Source organism: Girardinichthys multiradiatus, chromosome 23, assembly GCF_021462225.1.
Source record: "Girardinichthys multiradiatus isolate DD_20200921_A chromosome 23, DD_fGirMul_XY1, whole genome shotgun sequence".
Classification (NCBI taxonomy): domain Eukaryota; kingdom Metazoa; phylum Chordata; class Actinopteri; order Cyprinodontiformes; family Goodeidae; genus Girardinichthys; species Girardinichthys multiradiatus.
The window spans coordinates 50,974,778-51,000,167 of NC_061815.1; the positions used below are offsets into that span (position 1 = coordinate 50,974,778).

General features: G+C 44.1%; 1 protein-coding gene across 1 annotated transcript; it reads right to left on the reverse strand.

The window, feature by feature from the left end:
• Positions 1 to 797: 797 nt before the first annotated feature.
• Positions 798 to 24,382, reverse strand: tgfbi (transforming growth factor, beta-induced). Its single transcript, XM_047354537.1, has 17 exons — positions 24,168 to 24,382; positions 23,133 to 23,231; positions 9,436 to 9,500; positions 9,204 to 9,361; positions 8,951 to 9,115; positions 8,440 to 8,586; positions 7,810 to 7,951; positions 7,522 to 7,734; positions 4,642 to 4,779; positions 4,419 to 4,561; positions 3,267 to 3,403; positions 3,044 to 3,174; positions 1,565 to 1,689; positions 1,370 to 1,472; positions 1,231 to 1,283; positions 1,125 to 1,149; positions 798 to 1,050 (listed from the first exon to the last, which is right to left on the reverse strand). The coding sequence occupies exons 1-17, from the start codon at positions 24,278 to 24,280 to the stop codon at positions 989 to 991; spliced, it is 2,019 nt and encodes a 672-aa protein (XP_047210493.1). The 5' UTR covers positions 24,281 to 24,382; the 3' UTR covers positions 798 to 988.
• Between the last annotated feature and the right edge of the window lie 1,008 nt (positions 24,383 to 25,390).

Genomic DNA, 25,390 nt, shown 5'->3' on the forward strand with positions numbered 1-25,390 from the left:
ACAGACCGCCATGCACTGAGCAGAAGGGTCCCCTGTACCAAGATGGCGGCTGCACTGACACATTACTCCAATGAGCAGCAGTAAAGGCACCATCCACAAGTTTATATCTACATGCATCACTCCCTCTACCCGCGACGCCAGCTCGTCACTGATGCATGCCTGTAACTACCTCGTTTCGCAACTTGGAGCGTAGCAGAGGCAGGTTGGCTTCAACCCCCTTAGCTCGCATCATTCACTTTATAAAACACTTGGAGACACCTGAAAGATGCCTGGCAGTGGAAGAGTCAGAAGAGCATAATCTGTTATCCGTTATCCAATGTTTTCTTTAGGAAAATAAAATGACTCCAAAATTTAACCTGCATCACCTCAGAGGTCTATACCACTGAAGACATTCATATTCCTGAGCTCCATCTCTGGATTAATGATGCTGAACTGTCAGCTGAGCTTTAGCTTCTCCCAACAGCTCTGTGGGAATCACATCCATGGAGCTAAAATCCTGTTTCCTGATTGACAAATTATGTTTTTAAGATTTCAAACCTGAGACAGCCTGTTGGGAACAAAGAGTTCTGTTCTGTGTCAACGCAGCACAGATTCACCCTTTCAGTTTAGGAACTTATTGGTCAGGGGAGTGAGGAAGTCATCTAAAAGCAACCAGGGTGAGGAACTGCAGGGAAACTCAGCCTTCAGGAAGGCCGGAGAATGGAAGACCACAGCTGGGAATCTGTTCAGATTCAGGAATCTGTTGTGAACCAGGAATGTTCTGCTCTGCAGAGATGAAACACACTGATGAAGAGGAGTCTCACTCTCAGCTTTATTTTACAAAATCCACTACGAGTTTGGAGCCGCGACCTGATGACATGCTGCAGGACAACACAACGCTTTACAGAAGATCCCACTCTGGTTTCACACAGTTAACTGGTTTTTACAAACTGGAAGTTAGAAACAGGGAATCAGTTGTGCTGGGACTCAAGGAGCTCTGCCTTCATCATTACTGACTCCTGTTCATGGTTCTGCTGGAGTGACTCCTCAGAACCTTCTCAAACAGATCATCTGTGGAAACAAAAAAAATCATAACCTGAACTAGGACCGAAACCAGGATCACAAACTGAAGAGAAGTCCCTCACCGTTCCTGAATCTCCTGGAGTCTACCTGGAAAACAGACACCACTTCAGCCTGAGAAACATCAAATTGCCCGACTGCTTGTTAAGAAAACAGTTATTGATTCCTTACTGCAGGTGGAGCAGCTGCAGGTCCATCTGCCTGCTCCCTGTCCGCCTTTGGAGCTGCAACACAGAAACAAAGACAGGTGTTTCCAGCTGCAGACACTGGATCAGAACCACAGAAAGACAGGTGTGGTGGAGAGACTGACCCAGAGGTTTGATGATGCTGTTAACGGCGTGAACAACTCCGTTAGTCGCCATCAGGTCAGCGTCTACCACAGGAACCTTGTTGACGTAGACAGTGTAGTTCCTCTGGTGCACAAAAAGAACATGATCAATGCACCAATAGCTGATAATCAAGTTGCTGACCAATCAGGAGCCACAGCATTAAAACTCTCACTGACCACGCCCAGCTCCAGTTTGTCCCCCTGCAGAGGCGTCAGACGGGTGTGAGAGCTGACTCCCCCGCTCACCAACAGGCCCTCCCCCAGGTGCAGCTTGAGGACACCTGACAGCTGCTGAGGGTTCCCTGCAGAGACACAGACAGGTGAGTGACCTGAGCTGTCTACCTGCGGTGCTACTGAGAGCTGATTGGCTGATGAACCTGTTTCTGTTCTCGCTCAGTGTTGCTCTGCTTAACATCGGATTGTTCCTCCTGGTGGATCAGTTTGGGATTTCTATTTCCCTCCTGGTTCTGCTCGCTTCATGAGGATATAACAGAATATGTTTCTGCCAGGTTCTGTCTGGGTCCGACTTCAGCTTCCCTCCTGATCTGGACTTCTATCAGTGAAGGCAAACATCTGTCAGCAGCTGGAGCTCTCCAGATGGTCTCCACTCGGAGTCAAATAAACAGCTGGAGAACGTTCAGACCAAACATGGAACTGAATGCTCCTGCAGGCTGAGTGAGGGATGGGCCTGGTCTTCTAATAACGGTTCAGATAAAGTTAAAACAAACAGTGCTTCTAGGTCATACATCACATGTTTGGAACAATTGTGTTGGTCTAAAGTTCTGCTGAGGTATTAGAAATGGAGAGATCCCAGGTTCGGATCTGATGGGTGTTTGTCTCCTGATGCTCTGAGTTGGAAAGGTTCAGGTTGAAGTCTGAGTCTGGATCAGAACGACTGAGAGAGAAATATGTGTTTTCACCTAAATGCAGTCATCAATTCTCACCAAAGCCAGTTTCTGTTCAGACTGAGCAGAACCCGATTTATTTTATACCCTGTGGACTCAAATCTGATTCTCTGACAGAAGAAGCAGCTAAATCAGACACTTGCAGAACTTCAGTTTGTTCTTCTGTTCCTGAAGATTTTGGTTAGAACCTTGATAGGTATTATTTAATCAACTCAGAGGTAAGGAAAGACACCGAGTCAGTTTTACTTGCAAGGGTAGCTGTGCACTACAGACTACGAAGTATTAGCCCCCTCTCTCTTTATTTATACATGCTTGGTCACACACAGTTCAAACATCATTCAGGGTGTGTGTGTGTGTGTGTGTGTGTGGGGTCAGAAAGGTTAGGGTTCATCTGTCTTGATTATAAACAAACAGAGGAAGTGGGAAGTGGGGACCTGGTGTATAGCCCCCAGATGCTGCTAGTAATAAAAGCATAACTCATTCTTGTGACCATCTCCCTTCCTGCAACATGTAAGGAGGGAAAAGCACTTAGATGAGTGATAAACAATACAAAAAGTCATAAAAACCCTAACAAACCTGTTTGCTTCAAGAGAAATGTTTAAGCATTAATTCTGCTGAAGCAGTGTGACCAACCGAGCTGGTTCTGGCTATGATTCTGGATCAGGGCCTCCTGCTGCAGCAGATTGAGTTTCTGAACACGTTCTGGGCCAGATTTTGGATCAGAACCTCCCGCTGTAGGTTCAACACTCACTCATCAGACGACTGAGATCAGCCTGAGGCATCGCCTTGAATGCTTCGTCAGTGGGAGCGAAGAAGGTGAGCGCCCCCTCCTGGTTGAGCAGCTCTGTCATGCCTGCATTCTGAATGGCTCCGACAAGCTGGCTGGAAGAGGCAGAACCACGGCTCAGAACATGACAAACAGGTTGTAGCTCCTTGTGTACAGAGAGCAACGCGCAGTCTGACCCGAACCTCACCTGAAGCGGTCGTCGACCTTCAGGACGTCCATGAGCGTCCCTACAGGCGGGGTCAGGACCTTGTCCATGGTGAACATGGTGGCATAGCGGCCGGTTCTGTCGTGAGCAGCGATGCAAGCATTCTCGATGCAAAGGTTCTGCAGAGGAAGAAGCATCATGAGTTAACAGCAAATCTGGGGACAGAGACTGAGCCAGAACCTTGAGTTCTGGTCTAAAGATCAGTTTTATAGATATGTTATGGAAAGACAGGACAACACATCTGAGAGAACCAAAGAGAAGGAGGAGGAGGAAGCATAACCAGTTTACAGCAAATCTGAAGACAGAGACTGAACCAGAACCAGAAGGATCAGTCAGTCAGAACAACAGGACGAAGAAACTCAGAGGAGCTAAACGGATCATCTCTTCTTCTGCTTCTTTCATCTGCTGAGATTTGAACCATCAACCTCCTGCTGTGGGTCAACAGAGCTGCGGCGTCTCAGTTTAACTAATGAGGAGACGTTTCACCACCCATGATTCACTATAGAGTTAGAGTTATACTATATAGAGTTCTCCTGCAGCTTCAGGATTTGACTGTTAAAGGAAAACATCAGATTAACTTTGAGTTCCTGATCTAAAACTGTACAAAACAATTTAATAACCGTGTTGAAATGGTCCAACTGATGCTTGCAGAGACTGTTAAAGGACCCAATGTTAATGTGTTTCTGTACATGTATGTAAGGTTTGTGTCACATGACCGCCATGATCACTTACATGCATCAAGTCTGCACTATTGGACCAGCACGTCTTCATAAAGCAGAGACTGCCACTCAACAGCCCTTTCACTTCATGTTGGAAACCATTAATGAAGCTGCAAACTTTGTCTGTCAGGGCTCAGTCCACGGAACCAGAACCAAATCTGAGGACCAAGGCAGAAATCTAACGCAGAGAACAGCCTTGACAGGTCGAGGGACCCTGAACTTCACGGTCTGACCATCTCCCAGTTTAAACTCTCCAACTGTTCATATTTTCTATCAACTTTACATTATAAAACATCATTAATCTTTATGAGCACGACAGGCCAGCTTCACAGACAAGGATCTCCAATGGAATCAACTAAAGACCAACCGAAAATCTAAACCCACGAACCAACTTCTAAAGAGCACAAGTTCTTACATTTCTGTAGACAAAAACTCGCAGTTTTAGACCTCCCAGTGTTTCCAGCTCTTGACCATGATACAAAGACTTGGAAGACAGGCGCTGCTTCAGGATGTGGTTCTTCATCACCTTCCTCAGGTCAGGAGTCATCGTCACACTTCCTGTTGGACAAGACCAGAGGAAGTATTAAACACACCTGGTCAGTGCTCGTCAGCTCTTTACCTGTTCAGAGATGCATTACCTTTGAAGGCGTCGTTCAGAGGAGCTAGCATGGTCAGGGTCTCCGAGCCAGTCAGGTAAGACGAGAGACCCGCGTCCACAAACAACCTGGTCGCCATAGAAACAGGTGAGTCCTCAGCCAGCTCCAAGAGAGTTTTAGCTGTAGGACAAAGCATTGTTAAGGCTCCCTCAGAGTTGGGAATACTTGACTCCAGGACGTCTGCGCGTACTCGGACATCCGCAAAGCTCAAATTTTGTGGCGGCATACTGCTCGGTGGTAAAAAGTCTTTACATTTAATATGTAACACCAGACATACAGGGGTTGGACAATGAAACTGAAACATCTGGTTTTAGACCACAATAATTTATCAGTATGGTGTAAGGCCTCCTTTTGCGGCCAATACAGCATCAATTCATCTTGGGAATGACATATACAAGTCCTGCACAGTGGTCAGAGGGATTTTAAGCCATTCTTCTTGCAGGATAGTGGCCAGGTCACTACGTGATATTGGTGGAGGAAAACGTTTCCTGACTCGCTCCTCCAAAACACCCCAAAGTGGCTCAATAATATTTAGATCTGGTGACTGTGCAGGCCATGGGAGATGTTCAACTTCACTTTCATGTTCATCAAACCAATCTTTCACCAGTCTTGCTGTGTGTATTGGTGCATTGTCATCCTGATACACGGCACCGCCTTCAGGATACAATGTTTGAACCATTGGATGCACATGGTCCTCAAGAATGGTTCGGTAGTCCTTGGCAGTGACGCGCCCATCTAGCACAAGTATTGGGCCAAGGGAATGCCATGATATGGCAGCCCAAACCATCACTGATCCACCCCCATGCTTCACTCTGGGCATGCAACAGTCTGGGTGGTACGCTTCTTTGGGGCTTCTCCACACCGTAACTCTCCTGGATGTGGGGAAAACAGTAAAGGTGGACTCATCAGAGAACAATACATGTTTCACATTGTTCACAGCCCAAGATTTGCGCTCCTTGCCCCATTGAAACCGACGTTTGGCATTGGCATGAGTGACCAAAGGTTTGGCTATAGCAGCCCGGCCGTGTATATTGACCCTGTGGAGCTCCTGACGGACAGTTCTGGTGGAAACAGGAGAGTTGAGGTGCACATTTAATTCTGCCGTGATTTGGGCAGCCGTGGTTTTATGTTTTTTGGATAAAATCCGGGTTAGCACCGAACATCCCTTTCAGACAGCTTCCTCTTGCGTCCACAGTTAATCCTGTTGGATGTGGTTCATCCTTCTTGGTGGTATGCTGACATTACCCTGGATACCGTGGCTCTTGATACATCACAAAGACTTGCTGTCTTGGTCACAGATGTACCAGCAAGACGTGCACCAACAATTTGTTCTCTTTTGAACTCTGGTATGTCACCCATAATGTTGTGTGCATTTCAATATTTTGAGTAAAACTGTGCTCTTACCCTGCTAATTGAACCTTCACACTCTGCTCTTACTGGTGCAATGTGCAATCAATGAAGACTGGCTACCAGGCTGGTCCAATTTAGCCATGAAACCTCCCACACTAAAATGACAGGTGTTTCACTTTCATTGTCCAACCCCTGGATGTCATGGTTTTAATGAGAAAACTACAACTTTAAAGTACTTCCCCACCTCTGGCTTCCCCACAGTAGCATCAGTAAAACTCAGGCCGGACATACAATCAATTTATTCCAAGACTAACCGCCGACGTTATTTAGGCTGCAGCAAGACGCTGCTCCGAGCCACCGGCCCAGACCCGAACGCCCAGACCCGAACGGCCCAGACCTGAACGGCTTAAAACCAGATCCTGGCTGACATCTTTCTGCTTCCTGACAAGGTTTAAATCCTCCATTTATACGTCTAATGGTGTGTTCAGACTGACTGCGAATGACGCGATAGGAGCGAGTGATTTACACGCTAACCCTATGTAGAGGCGTGTTCAGGAGCGAAGCGATGCGAAGGACGTGATGCAAATGGAAAAATTAGGGCAGATAGAGCAAAGTGAAACCGAAGTGAATTTTGCTGGAGTTGAAAAATCTGAATTTTTCTGTCAATTCACGTCGTGAATTAGTCAGTGCAGTAACTGCAAAGAAATAAGAGAAAACAATACCTACAATCTGCAAACACTACATATATAAAAAAGACAGAAACATTCATGAACACATAGGATGAAGGACGTTTGCTCTGAGAGGTTGTGGGTGGCTTTGAAAAACAGCCGTTGAAATGTAGTCCTGAAAAGGACTGGTTAATAAGGCACGCTTGAAGATGTGAAGCACACGTGTCCTTCACACACATCTTTCTATTGAGCTGAGATTTTTTCCTCAACGAAGACAGATGGACGGACGTTCTGCAGTGGGGATACATACACCTGTAGCTGGTGTCCCGGAGGCTGATTCGTCCCCCAACGCGGGACAGCAGGTCCTCAAACTGGGTCCTGGATAGACGGAAGTACCACTGAAAGGGACCGTGATCCTGCTAGTGGAGTAGGTGGTATTACTCTCCAAACTGGTCCCGTCTCTGGAGAATCTGGTGAACCCAGAGACGTCCACACCAGCACCGTTGTTTGGCTTTCAATAAATAAAGTGCCATGATTCACTCCGTAAAATTCAGGTCCGCCATGCTGATTTGAAACCGGCAAGCAGCATATAGAAGCTCCTCCTGTTTGATGACGCAGTGAAGGGAGTGAAGCGTTGTTGTCCACGAAATGCTGGCGAAATGTCAGGCGAGCGACAGCACACGAATGAGGCGAAGAATTTGCTAAAATCACGGTCGGTCTGAACGCACCATTACATCAACGCTCTAATGTCTGACTAGGTAGGATCTCACCAACTTGTTCTTTTAGCTGCAGTACTTCATAAACAGTATTAGAGGGTCTGTAGAACTGAGTGCAGCATGAGTACCTGAGTCTGGGATGAGCAGCTCGCTGATGTAGTGGATGACACCGTTGGTTCCCAGATTGTCCTTCTTGGTGATGATGGCCTTCCCATTCAGAGTCATCTGGTCACCGTCACAGCCGACCTCCAGAGAGGTGCCCTGCAGCGTCTCCATGGGGGTCCCAGACACGATAGATTCAGCGCACTGCAGCTGCTTCAGGATGTGGTAGTTCAGCAGGTCTGAAGGGAACAGGAGTAGAAGGTCAGCAGACTGAGGAGATGGAAAGATCATCATTTAGGCTCTCATATGGTCACCTTTCAAAGCGACGGGGTCTCCCAGAATCCTGTTCAGGGTCTCCCGAGGAATCTTAGCAAAGGCATCGTTAGTGGGAGCAAAGATGGTGTACTGACCCTCGCTCTCCAGCAGGGTGCTCAGTCCTGCAGCGGCAAAGGCTGCCTGAAACGCAAATGTACAAGTTTACAAGTTTTCAATTCAGTTTTATTTATATATATGGTCAATTCACAACACCTGTCGTCTCAAGGCACTTTGCAAAGTCAATTCAATCCATTCATCCATTTTCTATACTTCCATATTGGGTGACGGGGCAGGGCACACTCCGGACGGGTCGCCAGCCCATCGCAAGCCATCAATTCAATCCAATCATACAGGGTGTACATACATTTCAGTTGATCCTAGTTATCAAACAATTGAATCAAATTCATTTTATTATTCAAACTGGTTAAAAAGTTGTTCTATCTTAGGATAATGTCTTTCCCAAGGACACAACGACGAAGCAGAGCAGGGGTTTGAACTGGCAACCCTCTGGTTACAGGACGAACCCCTCCCACCTGAGCCACTGTGAGAATAACTGCCTAATTTTGATTGGAGACCAGAAGAACGTTCAGGTCAGAAGGTTCGTCTAACTGACTGATCAGTTTACTCACACGGAGCGTCTCCAGGTCATCGTCAATATCAATGATGGACTGCATGTTGTTGGAGACAGCGGTGATGACACGGTCGATGACGTGCACAATGCCGTTGGTGGCATGTTGGTCAGGTTTAATGAGACGAGCACAGTTGACCGTCACGATCTTAGAGACAAGAAGGACCTGTGAATCTATTGATCAGATAAATCCAGAAAGTGATCTAGTTTGACTGATCCCTTAAGCTGAGGCGATACACAGGGAACACATCTGCTGCAGGTTACAGTTCATTATGTTACAGCAAAGGATGATCCTGACTTACAGCATGGTAATGTGTGTTACAGCATGTCACATCATTGGAGTGTTACACAGAGTATGCTTCAGTGTGTTTCTATGACCGACAATCTTTTACAGCCCCTGTAACACTGTGACAGTGTGTTACAGTGTTTCTGGGGAGCGTCGGAGTTACACTGAGTAATGCTACGTGGTCTTCCAGGGCTAAGGTGTGTCACTGTGTGCTCCAGAGAGTCACCCCGTTGCTGTAGTGGTGGATGTGGACGTGCGAGTCCTGGTACATGGATGAAAAGGAGGATCCGTGTTTCAGCTCCTCGGAGGTCAGCCTTCGATTCACCATGTGGTAATGAAGAGCGTTCAGCAGCTCGATGTTCACGTTACTCACCAGAGCATCTAGGATCTCCTGCAGGAGGACGACAAAGTCACCATGAGGAGGACAGCATGTGGTTAACCTTGTGTGTCCCCATGAGGGTGGGTGGGGGTGTACTGACTGCAGGCAGGGCAGCCCAGGCCTCGTTACTCGGAGCGAAGAAGGTGAAGCTTCCTGGTCCTGCCACTTCCTCCCTCAGTCTGGCTCGTTCCGAGTACATCTGAGTGGTGGAGGCTCCAACCACGCCCAGAGTGTTGTAGATGTTCACCAGAGGCAGTGCTGGAAGAAAAGCCCGTCTTTAATAAAACTTAAGCCTTTAGAAAACAGATGATGTCAGACGTCACATGACCTACCAGCAGGACAGCCCTTTTCTCCAGGAATCCTCTCATAACCTGGACAGCACTCATAGGTGATGACCCTGCAGAGGAAATACAGAGCAACAGATGCCAGATCCTCAAATCTAGTTCAGGTTCTGACTGATTGACCTCAGGTAAGCAGGACTTTCTGTCGGAAAACTGGAGCCAGGAAAGCTACGAGTCCAGCAGATTTCAGGAACTGACATTCAGGTTTACTGTGGACTCTGATGGAGGTCTGAGCTGAGCCTGAGCCGGGTGAGAACCTGCATTATAATATTAATGGTGAGGTTCTGAAGCCATTTTCAGACAGATTTAATTTATTTTATGAAATAATGAATGTAAAAAATATATATAATTTCACTTGTTTCTGATCTTTAGACTTCCAGATTTATTCTCTGTGGAACATCTTCTGCAGATCAGAAATATGAAAGTAAAAGAAAAGCTACAGACTTTGCAGTCCTGTTGGTTCTGTTTGGTGTTCTGCAGGGTTCTCTTACATCTCAGTACCAGCAAGCCCCCTTCTTTATCTTTACCCACATTTACCTTCAGAGACTCAGATGTTTTGGATCTGCAGAGTAAATCAGTAGATTTAATGTTCTCACAGAGAACAGAGAGAACGTTTCCTGACTTGGACCTCCTGCTGGAAGTTTCTCTGATTTTCTTTTTTAAACTACTTTATGGTGAAGTTACTGAGACATTTAAACTCATCTGCCAGCTGGTTGTTATGTTACCTCACTGTTCTTATCTGTCGGAGCAGTTCTACACACGGCTCAGAACCAGGTTGTTTCTAAACGTTGGATCTGAACCACCGGTCAGAACGGCAGAGGATGGAAACTGGGAGATAAACTGTAAACTAGGATGCTGGAAGATGATCAGAAACATCCAAACTGCTCCATGTTCCACAAACACTGAAGAACCGAAGCTTCAGGTTTAGAACACATCTCCTTCTGGGAGAGCTGAACTTCATGTCAGCTTCATCAGGTTCTCTATAACTGAGGGCGGGTGTGAACTCCAGAAGAAGCTGGTGTCTGTTTTTCAGTTGAGGATAAATGTCACATTAAAGCATAAGATTAGAGAAATTCATGCCAAAATCTCCCTAAAGCTAACTTGTTCTGCTGATGAGGCACCTTCTATTTACTCCTGGCCTACTTCTACACCTGTGACATTTAATGATACTATTGGTCCTTGGGTTGTAAACCTTTTAATTTAACGTGGAACGAGCAGAGCAGCCCTCAGAACTGCTTCTACACCTGCAGAAAGAGAGGGAGAAAGAGGCTATATCTGTGTATCAGTGAACACCTGAATCCAAACACCTGTGGTGTGAGTGTGAGCGCGCTTGTGCTTGTAAGGTTTCTCCATGAGAATATTCAATAGCAGGTGTGAGGATCCACAGACCTACCCCCTAGGAGCCGGGTCAGACACAGAGGAGATCTGAGCCCTCCTTGACCCCAGGAGGACCCCTGCTGGTACAACCTGATGAAATCATACAATTTCTGGTTCTGACTGTGACACCTTGAAACCCAACTCTCCGATATTTCTGAAGAGATGAACACATGAAGGACTCAGAATGGGATGGGTCCAGGCCTTGACAGTCCAGAACTCAGTGAGTCGAGTTGCTAATCCCTCAGCTAGAACCTTCAGCAGGTTCTTTGAAGATGAACAGAATGATGAAAGAAGCATCTGCTAATGATTCTGATCCGACTCTGACAGCAACAGGGAGACCAGGTGGAGCTAAGACTCCACAGAAAGCTCCCGGCTCCATGTGGTGCTGTAATGAATTGTGCAGCCGAGCCGTCACAACTTCATGTAAAGATTTCCACAATAAACCAGGACCTGCCGTCTGGATCATAAAGCTTATTTCCTCAGTGAGAAGAGGAATCTGCAGCCAGCCGAGACGACGGCGCCAGGAAAAAACCCAAAGCTCCTGGACTCCTGCTGGCTAAAATAAAACCCACCTCAGTGGTAAAGAATCCGGTTTCTCTGAGAGGGCAGAGCTGCAGCTGCAGGTCCGAAACGTCCTGACAACATTCCTTCAGGTGAAGAACCTTTCAGCTGAAACATCACCACAGCTGAACATGAAGCTGCAGGTTCACACTGATAAGGAAGCTTCCAGGTCTGAAGGGTTCTGACCTGGAACTACAAGCATCTGATCCAGACTCAGAAGAAGAAAGGATCAAGAGGAGGAAAACAGAATAGATAACATCTGAAATTGATGTTCCTCTATCAGAAGAACCCTACAACTGGGATCTTCAAAACTGAGTCTCCATCAGATCCCTACCCCCCTTAGAAAGTCTTAGACGAGAACACCAACAGAACCAACAATCAGATGAGGAACCAAACCCAAAACACACTGACAGGTAATGCTGGACAGAAGAATGGTCCAGTTCTCTCTCTGTGGGGCCCGACTTGGGTCAGAGATCAACTCCATCCAGAACCCAACCAGCTGCAGATCTGCAAAATCAAACTCTAATGCACGCAGCTGAGAGGAGCTGGTCCATTAGACCAGACCTTCTGCAGGTCACTTTATCCGGTTACCACACAGCTGCTCAGGTCCTGGTTCTGATCCTGGTCTTTCTGAGTGGGGTTCTTTGTGAATGTTTGGACCTTTGTCTCTGTGCTGGAGCTGAGATGGACTGGAGACTTGTCAACCTCTGGAGATAGAACATCACTCATCCACATCTGAAGGAGACAGCTGAGGTAGCACATCTGGTCAGGAGTCCTCCTGGACGCCTCCCTCTGGAGGGTTTCCAAATCCCTTTGGGAGGAGACCCTACAGCCGACCCAAAACTCTGATCCATGAACCCCCAGAAGGTGCTGAACAGAGGGATATCTGGGTTTTGCTCTTGGAGTCGTTACCTCTACCTTGAATTTTCTTTTTGACATTATTTTGGACCTTGTTCTGTAAAAATCCTGATGGGTCATGGTACCCTGAACCTTCCGCTTCTCCATCATTGGACCTATGCTCCTTAGTGGGTGTGGAGATAAAGGGAGATAACCAAAGTCATTGAGAGCAAATGTTTTTCTTTCAGTCGTAACTGAGGGAAAAATATAAAGCTGGGAATCTGATACTGAACTTTGGTCTGTTTCTGTGTTTTCAGAACCTCAAGTTTCAGGTAATTTTTCTGAGCTGGGTCCAGCTCTCAGGCGGCTCCAGCTGCAGCTTGTTAAATGAAATAAAATTCACCGTCTGGAGGCTGGAAGCAGAGAAACAGCCAGCAGTCCAGCAGTAAATGTCAACAGATGGAGATCAGCTACCGTGTGAGCGAGCTGGCACACACACACTGGACTGATTATCCAACCAGATGGCAAACCCACTCCCGTTTGTTCTCCGCATAAACAAAAATGGCAGCTGAGGCTTCCTGTCTAAGCAAACAGAGAGGGGGCGCAGTAATTCACCGGCTCCGGGGGAACGTTCCAGGAACATCCAGCAGATGAGTCTGGCTGTAACTTCAGTCCGGAGCCAACCGTCCTCTGAAACCGCTCCAACATAAACCTGCAGACCTCAAACGCTCCCTGGGGGATAAATCACATTTGCTTTTGGGATGGGAAACAGACAGAAGGAAATTTCACTGCACTCTCTCTTTATGATGATTTAAAACCTCTGATGAATCTCAGAGGTTCTGACCCAAGTTAGACAGTATCTGTGAGAAATACACCAACAGTCCATGTTCACTTCATCCTAAACCATGCAGGAGAACGGACCAATCTGGCCCACAGCCTCTCTGAGCCCCTCGGGTCACCCTAGAAGAGTCCTCATATGAAGGTACCCAGAACCTTCACTACAGTCTCACTGCTGGTTTCTACACTGCTGCTGTGAGTCAAAGATCCATTTTTTCTGATAACTCAAAAATCTTCCTAATACTCCACATAATTCCACTGAGACTGCAAAGAGAGTCTACCACCACAAACTACAATCTACCACAAGCTGATTCAGCCGAACAATAAAAAATAAAGACGTACCAGCAGATAAAAACCTGACAGCGGAGGACCTCACTTAGAGCAGATGTTTGGAGCGAGCTTTGGGTCAGGTGATCTGGACGTTAACTGACCAACTCGGGAAGAACTGACAACAAACACCTGGAGAGGTGATACCTAGTGTATACTGACACCAGTACCTCGCTCTTCCAGGATGTTGGATCTTTTTCCTGGTTTCCAGAACAGGAACAGGTAACCTGGAGCAGAGGGAAGGTGTGGCTGTAGATCTCCCAGCTGTGAAGTAGTTTCCCATAATCACTCTGATGACAACCAAAGCACACAAAGTCTGAGCCACAAGACCCAATCACAGCGCTGCATGTGGTTGGTCCGTTGGTCCAGTGCTGCGGGTCTGTGATTATTTCCACCACACCCCCAGAGAACTATGCACTCATTTGTGCAGACAATTTTTAACAATCAATCTACTTTCCTGCACAGATTGAAAAATTATACTTTAGCCTGGAGAAATTATTTAGCTGATTAAATGTGGAATTTCCCTATTATTCTACAGTGTTTCCTACTCACAGATCTCTTCTGTTTTTGCTTTTTTGTCACCTAAATGTCTGATTTTACTATCAGACAAAGATAACCTGAGGTTATTTTTAGAAATACAGGATGCTGTTTATTTACTGAAGAAATCTACTGGGAATCACCAAATGACACACAGATGCTCACTCTAAAGGTCAGGATGCACTGTCTGGAAGGTTGGGCTGAATGGACTCAGTACTTCTGTACATAAATTGAGTTTCTTTTGTAAAGTTTGAGACAACATTTGTTCTGAACTGGTGGTGTGGAATTAAACTGAACCGAAATAAAAACTATCCAAACAAACCTGACCCAAAAAAAAGTGCCCCCTTCCTGTGTTAAATCATACATGAACTGTCATTAACTACATGTTGATCTCACTTTCAATCCAAACACCTTAACAAGTTTAAAAAAATGCTGGTTTACTGATTTAGTACCTCCTGTTTGGTAGCCATTTATGTTTAAAAACTGATAACCAAACATTATTGATCTTATTACACTTTTTAATGTGTGCAAAATGAATGTGTGCCGGTTTATTGCTAATTTATTAGCTCTCCAAAACTCTGACAACCCAGGGTCCAGACCAGGAAGCAGCTTCTGTACTGTTACCCATCCATCACCCTATTAAGACGGTCTTACCTACGATCAAAATCACATAGATTCAAAAATAATCTAAATGGAGCAAACCATGAAAATTTAATTAAAATAAATAAAACTCAGACAGAAAAGAAAAATAAAACAATTAAATGTGGCTTACCGAACATTAGATCTCTTTCTTCAAAGACTTTGCTAGTTAGTGACCTGATTTGTGACAATCCGGTTGATTTCTTTTGCCTCACAGAAACCTGGCTGCAGCAAGAGGATTATGTTACTATAAATGAGTTAACTCCTACTAATTATTTAAATTTCCACATACTTCAAAATACTGGGCGAGGAGGAGGAGTAGCAACCATCTTTCAGTCCAATTTATTGATTAGTCCCAGACCAATCAATAGCTACAACTCTTTGGAATATTTAATCCTTAGTTTTCCTCATCCAAATTGCAAAGCACTAAAACCAATTCTGTTTGTTGTTTTGTACCGTCCACCAGGCCCTTACTTTAAATTTTTAGATCAGTTCTCAAACTTTTTAACCTTTTAGTTTTAAATAAAGATAAGGTCATTATAGTGGGGGATTTTAACATTAATGTTGACACTGACAGTAATAGCCCAAATTATCCGTACCAGTTTCACTGATGAAATCAAGGACACTATTAAAGACTCTATTTTGGCCCTAAATATAGCTTTAATATTATCGTCAATTCCACTGGCTTTGCACAAAACATCTGCAGACGTACTCACTCCTGTCTTTATCCTCTAGACCTTGTGCTGACATATGGCATTGTATGTGAAAAGATAAAAGTATTTTCTCATAACCCTGTCCTGTCTGATCATTTTTAATAACCTTGGATTTCAATCTGAGTAGTCCACACCTTAGAGAAAATTTCCTTATAGTAGATCTATTTCAGACAATACTGTAACAATTTTTACATACCCAGTTCCATTTTTAATTTCCTCGATATTACAGAAAAATACAGCAGAGTACAGCAACCTAATTTACCCTCTCACAAATTATTTATTTATATAGTCCTTTAAAGGTGCCAACCAGACAGCTAAACTGCTTAACAATAAAATCAGAGAATGACTCAAAAACAAATAAAGAAATAGAACAGATGTTTAAACAAAAAAAGTTAGAAATCTAGAATAAAATTCCCTGGTCCTGCCAAGTAGTAAACACCTTTCTGAATTAAAAGGTCTTAAGTTTGGGTTTAAAAAGTGTCAGGTCACTGGTTTGTCAGGTCACTGGTTGAGAGTAGATCCAGAGGGAGCTGGTTCCACAGTCTAAGTGCCTCGACTGTGAAGGACCGGTCATTCCACTGTTTATATTTAGTTCTCAGAACATTCAAGAAGAACTGGGACAATGACTTCAGGTGTTCAGCAAGCACACAAAAACTCAATAAATCAGATATGTAGGGTGGAGCCAGACCATTAGGAGCTTTAAAAGTGAACAATAAACATTTAAAATCTATTCTAAAATAGACATGCACCTAGTGGAGAGAAGATAACATGGGGGTGATGTGCTTGCATAAGTTTAAAGATGTTCAGCCGCATTTTGGACCAACCGAAGCCTGCTGAGGGATGACTGAGAGACACCAACATAAAGAGTGTAATAGTAATCACTTATTGAGCTGATAAAAGCACGTATAGCCTTCTCAGGATTAGCACAGTTTAAAATAGGCTGAACTTTAGATAAAAGAAGACTCAATCAGAGTTGATTATTATGGCACTTTTCAACAATACAAACAGTGCTCAAAGTGCTCTACATGACGGAAGTATTATAGCTAGAAGGAAAAGTGAAAAAGAGATAATAAAATACATAGTAAGACGGTTAAAAATTTGAAAAGATACAAAAATATTTTATAAAACCTATTATAATTTTAGATGGTTATAAAAGTTCAATTTCACTACTAAATCAACTAATTTGTTGAATTTAAAATCCTTGTCAAAAATCACCCCCAGGTTTTTTACAGTGTTACTAAATTTAAAATTTAGAGCACTGACATCAATAAAAGCGTTCTAACTGAACAAAATGTTTTTATTCTTTTGTTCATTTAAAAACATAACATTTTGGTTTAAGAAGAGTACCATTAGGGAGGAAGTGTTGAATGTGACAATTACCTGGTTTAAAAGACATGTGAATCTGAAGATCATCTACATAACAGTGGAAAAACAGGTGGCGCTGAGATATAGTCACTTCGAGTGGCAACAGATAGAAGCAAAAAGAAAGCAACCAAGAATGGAACCCTGTGGCACCCCACATGACAGAGGAGCACTGGAGGAAGACACGTTATTAATCATATGTGTGAAAACTGTCAGATAGGATGCAAACTATTTAGGTGCTAAGCCACGGATACCAACATATGGTGGCTTAAGTCAGACAGGAGGACAGAATGATCGTCGGTATCAAAGGCTACCATGAGGTACAGCAGCACCAGGACAACAGCGCTCTTCGGCGCTCACCATCAACGGATATAACAATGTTACGATGTACTTTTAGTACGGCAGGCTCTGTGTTATGTCGCTTTATAATTGGGTAAAAACAATTTGTTTCTAAAACCTTGGAAAGGAAGGGCAAATGAGAAATAGCCCTAAAATGAGCTATAACCAAGATGTCCAAATCAGTTCTTTTTAAGAAGCGATACCATGCTGAAGGCAGTTGACCCAATTCCTGAAGAAGGACAGGAGAGTAGGACCAATAAAGCTGAAAACCTCTTCCAACAACTTAGTAGGAAGAACGTCAAGGAGGCAGTTAACAGTTCTCATGTGTTGCACAATTTTCTTCAAAAAAGAAAAGACAATGGTTGAAACTACACAAATACAGCAGAACCAGCAGACATAAACAGGTGTACCTATGGCATGACTAACAGATGCCACTTTTTCACTGAAAAAGGAGATAAATTTCTCACAAGTAGCGGCTGAGGAATTGTATTAAATAACATCATAGGGAAATGGATGCTCTTAGTTATGATGTTAGACAAAAAAGGTTTTTGCTCAACAACAGACCTTTGGTAGTGAGCAAGACTGTATCTCCAACAGACCAGAGATACATGCAACCTGTCTTCCTTTTACTGTCGTTTGGCCTTTCAGCGTTCCCATGTGCAATCATTGTGTAACCACGGCTCAACTTTGGGGTTGGACTTTATTTTGGCAATATTCAGAGGGACGATGTACATCAAAAAGGCAGCATTCACATGAAATCCTGCATGATGGCTGGTATGAAGATGAAGCAAGGTGTGCTCGAAGCCTCAAGAGGTGTCCGTCTCTCCTGCCGCGCCTCTTGCGATGACGACTGCTAAGGAAAAACCACACTGAGAGGACGCAGTAGCAACAACTGCAGGTAAGGAGGTGCAGGCATCTTTGAAAGGCCATTAAACATGAATACACAACTTTTACACTGTAAAACTAATATTTAAAAGGACCTGGTGATCATACACAAGGAGCAATGACATATACCGAATAAAAACAACGAGAGTAGAACAAAAAGCAACAATTTAAACAGTGACACAACGGCGCCCTCTTTGATGTTCTTGTTCATAGTCCAATTTTCTGCTTTTAAACTGACAAATTTCCACTGGTGTGCTGATATTAAACCGTATTTATCCATAAATCATAATAATTTCAATAAATTATTTAGATTACAAGTTCACAAAAAACTGGTTGTCTTTGGACCAGAACCTGTGAAAAAGAAACTGCTTAGTCAATCAATTAATGTGGTCGGCATTATATTTACCTCCAGCAAATAAGGTAAAGAACCTTGGTGTTATTTTTGACCAGGACATGTCATTTAAATCCCATATTAAACAGGTTTCTAGGAGTGACGCTGAAAAACTAGTCCATGCATTTGTTACTTCAAGGCTGGACTATTGTAATTCTTTACTATCAGGATGTCCACAAAATGCAGTTAAAAGCCTTCAGCTGATTCAAAATGCTGCAGCAAGAGTTCTGATGAAAATTAAAAAGAGAGATCATATTTCTCCTATTTTAGCTTCCCTTCATTGGCTCCCTGTTAAATCCAGAATAGAATTTAAAATTCTCCTCCTCACATATAAAGCCCTTAATGATCTAGCTCCATCATACATCAGAGATCTGATTGGTCCATATATTCCTAACAGAGCACTTCAAAACTATTTGAATAACAAACCAAACTTTACTGCACTGTTTTATAACTAGGATAAAATTGAAATGAATGGAAATTAATTTGAATCGGTTTTATTATTAGATGGAATTGACTCCATATTTCTGTAAACTGGATTTATCGAGGGTCTGTGCCGTATACATAAACTGAACTGAACAGAACCGAATAAGCAAACAAGCAGAATGAAAGATGAAACGTGCAGGAAGTAGAAGAGATTCAATAAGAAGCAGAGCAGGAAAAGATAGAATGATGGGCAGATGAGTCACTGATGGAGGTAAACTGCTGACAGCTGCAGTTTTACTTCATCTGAGGAGGTTTCACAAACTCTGTGTCTGCAGGAATGCCAACAGTCATGGGATGAGAAGCAAAGCTTTCAGAGTCAGCAACCCAGAAACTCTGACGAATCTCCAACTAAACCAGAACCAAGAGAAATGAATCAGTTCCATCCGACAGCACTGACACAAAAGCTCTTCAACAGGTTCAGTCCGGTTCCTGTGAAAGTTAACCCATCAAATGTTCTGGATGCGATGACTGCAGTTTGTTCACAGGCGGAGGGTTAAAGGTTAGATTGGACGTCTTTAACAGAACCTGAAATCCTTCAAAGCATCAGTCCTGATCAGCTCCTCCCACTGAGCCGATCTGATCCTCTCCTCCAAGGAGGAAACCCTGAAACTCCAGAACAGACAGAAGATTCTGGGTCCAAACTCAAAAACTGTTGAATGAAATGTTTTCATGGATTTATTTATATATATGTTAAAGTTGGATGGAGACGGGAAGAAGGGAAGACACTTTTTTGATAATGTTTTCCATGTGGAGCGCTAGTCTTGATCCTTAATGTTCTAACTGAAGTTCTTCCTGACTCTTCACAGCTTCAGCTGCCATCTGGTTGTTCTGAAGCTGTGTGTTTGGTTCTGCAGCAGTTCTGTAACAACAGCTGGACCTGCTGGGTGTTTGTGAGTCATGGAACAAAAACAATCCTCCTGTCTCTTAAATCAGACGCAGGTCAGATTTTCCATGTTCTCGGCTCTGCGGAGACGCTGCTGCAGGTCAGAGTTACTCAGGAATGTGTTTATTTGAGCTCCCCTGTTTTCAGCTCAAGCAGCGACTGATTGGCTCTGAAAAAACTCCCTCTGTTAATGACGACCAGCTGCTTCACAGAACTGGGTCTATCTAGCCCTGCGAGGACCGCCTCAGGTTGCTGTGAAAACCTGAGGGAACTTCGTGTGGAATCATCCTGCTCTGTTGGACATTTGAAGACCACTCTGAGGGATCTTGTATGGTTTTCTAGGTTTCAGGTTGAGAAAATACAGTTGACACCCAGAAAGATACCGATCCCATTGTGTGCTTCAGCTCTCTGAATGAAACACCTGAAGTTTAAAAAGTGAAAAAGATCACGAACCCATTAGGTGCTGAATACATAGCTCTGACCAAACATAGGAACCAGAGTTCTTCAAGTCCTTTTTGGGTTAGAACATTAAGTCAATTATCAATGCTAGACTCTGGTTCTAAAAGCTACCAGTTTCTCAGAAATCTCCATCTAATGACTGATCCATGTTTAGGAGCACTCAACAAGATCTGTGGTTCTCCATCCAGAAGTGAGATTTTACTTTTATACCAAATGTTGGTTCTACATCTACCTTCAGAACCTCACCATCCATCTACAGGTGGTCAATGTAGACATCTGGTTTTGTTCAGATGTTGGAAACGTTGAGTCTTTCCATCCAGCTTTATGTTCTGATTGACCTGATCCAGCACCGGCAGAAATGGAACGAGCTTCCTACAGGCCAGTATAAGTCCAGGAAAGAGGAACTCTAACCCAAACCTGCATCAGAAGTTCTACCTTCTGTTATGGAGGAGAACCAATGCAAACCTCCTGTGAAGGGTCAAAATGTCAGAACCATTTTAAGAAAAAAACAGAATCAACTGGAGCCAGCAATCAGTTAGATAATACCACCTGTTTGTTTTGTACCATGGTCGAGAAGATTATGTTCTGGATCAAATAACTAGTTGGAGAGTCTGGACCACACATAATCAGCATAAAAGCAGACACAGAAAGAGAGACTGGACCATTGAGGTTTATACTGGACTTTTATACCAACTCTGGACCTGTGCCTGGGACTCAGACTTCAGAATAAGTAAACCCGAAACACATGACAGAAAGCATTTATCAGGTAAATCAACCTCTGGGCTTCACAGCTGGTTCTGGGAAACCCAGGTAAATACTGATGGTTCTGACACACTGCAGCTTCTCCTGAGGGTCCATAAAGACCATCTTAATGTACAAAGACCTGCTTGGATTAGCTTAAAACCTGGTGGACACTAAACCCCAGAAAACTACATATGATCCAAGAACACTTCCTTTCTTCCACCCTGATCACCGTGAAACTGACACACCTGAGGGATGACCAGACTCCTCCCCTGAACACGCCCCCATTTAGGCAAATATACATAAATAATCCCTGCAGGTGGTTCTCCTGCTGCACGGTAAAGTATCAGGTGTTCTCGCAGGTAGAAGAAGAACGTCATGAGAGAGATCTGTTAATGCTGTCCTCCACCTACATGGATCCACACACTGTTACTGTAAAAAACACAGAAGTCCACTGAGGACTGAGTGAAGCTGCAGCGTTTCACACTTCATGCATGACTTTATTCCAAGAACTGCTGGGAAAACCGAGACCCTGTGCAGGGGCTTGCTAGAACGCTCTGAAACAGGAAGTGACCCAGTTTGACCATCTATATGAGAAGATACCATGAAGACAAGATGATTTCTCCACCGCATGATGCCCACTGAACCGGTCAATCTGACAGGTCTGCAGACTCAGTAGGCATCAGGGGGATTGATATCGGATCAGTTAAATTAATTTCCTCACCAAGATGCCGCCCATCACACATGGTTCCAGGTTCTAATCATATCCAAACTATGCTGTTAATTAGAATGAATAAATCGGGCCAGGCCACCTCATCCCAGTGTTGGTTCAGAAGGTGTTTGTGCGTTTTTGCACATGAGACTTTTATATTAGCGCGCCTGGAAACTGGGTCGGCCTTTCTGGTCCAGCACTCAACTGGTTTAAATCCTACTTGAAGGACAGGGACTTTTTGTGTCAGTAGGTAACTTTATATCAGAGACACAAAAATCACATGTGGCGTTCCCCAAGGGTCCATCTTAGGTCCCCTCCTATTCAATATCTACATGCTCCCCCTAACTCAGATTTTAATAAACAACAATGTAAGTTATCATAACTATGCAGACGACACACAGCTATACGTTACGATGTCACCAGGTGACCATGAACCCATTCAAGCGCTGGGTAAATGCTTAGAAGAAATCAATGCATGGATGTGCCAAAATTTTCTTCAACTGAATCAAAACAAAACTAAAGTAATAATCTTTGGACCAAAGAAAGAGCGTTTAAAAGTTAGCACACAGCTTCAGTTAATACAGCTAGAAACCACCAGTCAGGCTGGAAACCTGGGTGTAGTGATGGACTCAGACCTGAACCTTCAGAGGAACATAAAGACAGTAACAAGGTCGACCTTCTATCACCTAAAGAACATCTCCAGGATTAAAGAACTAATGTCTCAGCAGGACCTTGAAAAACTAATTCATGGGTTCATCTTTAGTAGAATTGATTACTGCAACGGTGTCTTCACAGGTCTGCCTAAAAAGTCCATCAGACAGCTGCAGTTGATCCAGAACGTTGCTGCCTGCGTCCTCACTAGAACTAAGAATAGTGGAGCACATCGGCCCGGTTCTAAAGTCCTTACACTGGTTCCCTGTAGCTCAGAGAATAGACTTTAAAATACTTCTGTTAGTCTATAAATCACTGAATGGCTTAGCATCAAAATACATTACAGACTTGTTGTCAGTGGATCAACCACCCAGACCTCTCAGGTCATCTCGCTCAAATCTACTCTGCAGAACCAGAACCAGAACCAAACATGGAGAAGCAGCTTTTAGTTCTTATGCTCCACTAATCTGAATAAACTCCCAGAAAACTGGAAAAGCGCTGAAACCCTAAGTTGCTTTAAATCAAGATTAAAAACTTATTTGTTTAGAGTGGCCTTTGACTGGGCCATTCAGGCATGATTAGTTAAGTTTTTTGTCCAACTTTCTTTTATTTTCTCATCAATCATTTTATCTCTTGTATTATCACCTTTTCATTTGAATTATTGTTTTTTAATCTTAATTATTTAATTAACTTTATGTCACTGTAATGTACGTTTCTTTTTTTCATGCGCAGCATTTTGAATTGTCCTGCTACTGAAAGATGCTTTATAAATAAACATGCCTTGCCTTGAGAGGCCAGGACACCTCCACAAAGGGACATTCCTGTGTCCCCTGAAGACAAACTGTGTCTGTCCAAAAGGATAGATAACAGACCAGTGGGACTGAAACCAGGACCAACAGCTTGTTCTGACTGGTTTAGAGACCCAGAGGACAGAATAGTGTAAGACGGACTCACGTGGGTTTTCCACAGATCTTCCGGTGGTACCACTGTTTGCAGTTGGTGAAGTATTTCTTGTTGGTTCCTTTGATCTGCTGCATGGCACAAACATTGGGCCTGAAACACAAAAACCCTAGAGGAGTCAGAGATCAGCTGGGGCGGCACCAGTCCACCGTAACAGGAGAGGCTTTGGGTTTAAGGAGGAATGCATATCTGAAAACAGACCAAACAGAGGCGACAGGAGGCTGTGATTGGTTAAACAGAAAGCTTCATGTCGCCAATGTTGTTATTTTCAACGGGCCAATCAAGGCCCAGATTTAAGGTCCTCTGGTTGCACCAGTTCTTAACCCTGATCAGCTGAGATGGTTCAGCTTCTCTCCAACAGGAAACATGTTTCTGCTGTTAATAATGAGCCCAAACATCCCAACAAACCTGCAGGTTTCATTCCTCCTTAAATCACCAACACCCTTGAAGAGACAGTGATGGATGGAGACCTTCTCACAACCTGGGGCAGAACCATAACTGGGACAATCATCTCAGCTTTTCTAATTAGTCCCAGCTGGTTCATCTTGCTGTTCCACCTTAAAAGCCCAATTACACCTTTACAAGACTCAGTCCACTTTAAGTTAACCTTGACCTCCATAGAAACCGATTGACTCCCTCTTTAGCAAACTGGTTCCACCTTAAACGGACATGGTACCGAAACAGAGATTTACATGGGATCAGTGATGGACACACAGCTCTGAGATGTTCCTGGCAGAACTTCTGATTCCCACTGAGCACTACTAACCCTGCAGTACTTAATACTACAACTAACTCTGTAGTACTCCTATAATACTACCATTACAGTAGTTGTCTTAAAACGGGTATCCAGCAGAGGGCGCAACGCAGGTCCAGATGTTAAGACTAGGAGAATTTCTGCAGAATGTTGAACTTTTAATGAAGAACTTTAACAGCATGAACCTATGAGAGCTTCAGCGGGATCTCATATACTCTTAATGAGCAGTTTCTCTTAAGGAGTACAATTTGTCGCGGTTCGGTTCGGACACTCACCCCTGCTGCCGGCCACGGATCCGGCTGTGCTGTAGAACTGTCTGGTACGGAGACCGGGCCGCGCAAACAGTCAGAATCAGGGAAAAAACCGGAACCAGCAGCCACAGCTTCATTTTCACTAGACAGAGTCCAACTCTTGGTGTCGCTCAGAACCTTCCTTCTGTTCTGTTCTCTCCGTTCTACTGCTCCCTGCAGGCTCCGGGTCCAGGAGGAGGAGCAGAAGGAGGAGCAGAGACCCTGAGCATCAATAGAAGTTCTGATCCCAGCCTGCTGAGGGAGCTGGTTCAGAACCATTCATAACTTCAGTAGTTTTATCAGACCGACAGCCCATCTCTGCCCCACACCGAACCACACTGCCATTTAGCCCGAACCTTTATTACTCTGCAGATGTTTGATATGACTTCTGCCCTCGTCTCAGATTGTGAGATCCAGTTGGAAAAACCCAAACAGACAAAATCAAAGCTGGGAACCCGGCGCAGACAGAAGAAGGGGGCGGGGCTATAAATGACCTGACACCTGAATTTAAGGATTTTTAATTCCTCTTCTGTCAGTGTGAGTCTGATGACTCAGCTACACTAAGCAGGTTTGATTCGATCAGAAACTATTTACTAAGCAGGACTGGGTTCTGGAGACCATCGTTTCTGTCGGTTTGCTGCCCCCGTGTGGCGAGAAGAAGCACTGCGGTCCGTGAACCCAGAAGTCCAGAGAGCAGGACGTTAGGAAAGTCTGAAAAAGAGAAGAAACGGGAACTGAAGATGGACAGGAAACAGATGGTTCACTGGTTGTTGGTGTTTGTGTCGACATGGCAACTGCGCAACGTGACTGTGAAAAGATTTCATCATAACCAACATGTGACCCAGAGAGGAGAAAGATCTTATTAACAAATATAGTTACCACTAATTAAAGGACACACTGTAAAGTTCCACTGACAGTGAATGCACCACCTTCTATCCAGAGGAGTTGAATAACTGTCCCAACATCACTGTGACAGGGACATCCTGCTGAGGTCACCATGTCTCTATAGAATAGCCATAAGGTTGTAGTGGCAGTGAGCTTCAATTATCCACATGTGAGGCGCTCAGGGACATATGAAGCCGTCAGGTGAGGTGTTCAGGAACATTAGATTTATTGTGCTGTGGTGGCACCTGGTTTTTCATTAGAACATCCACTCTGGACCACCACAGATCTAGTTCCTGATTTGGTTCAGTTGGTCTTGTTATGAA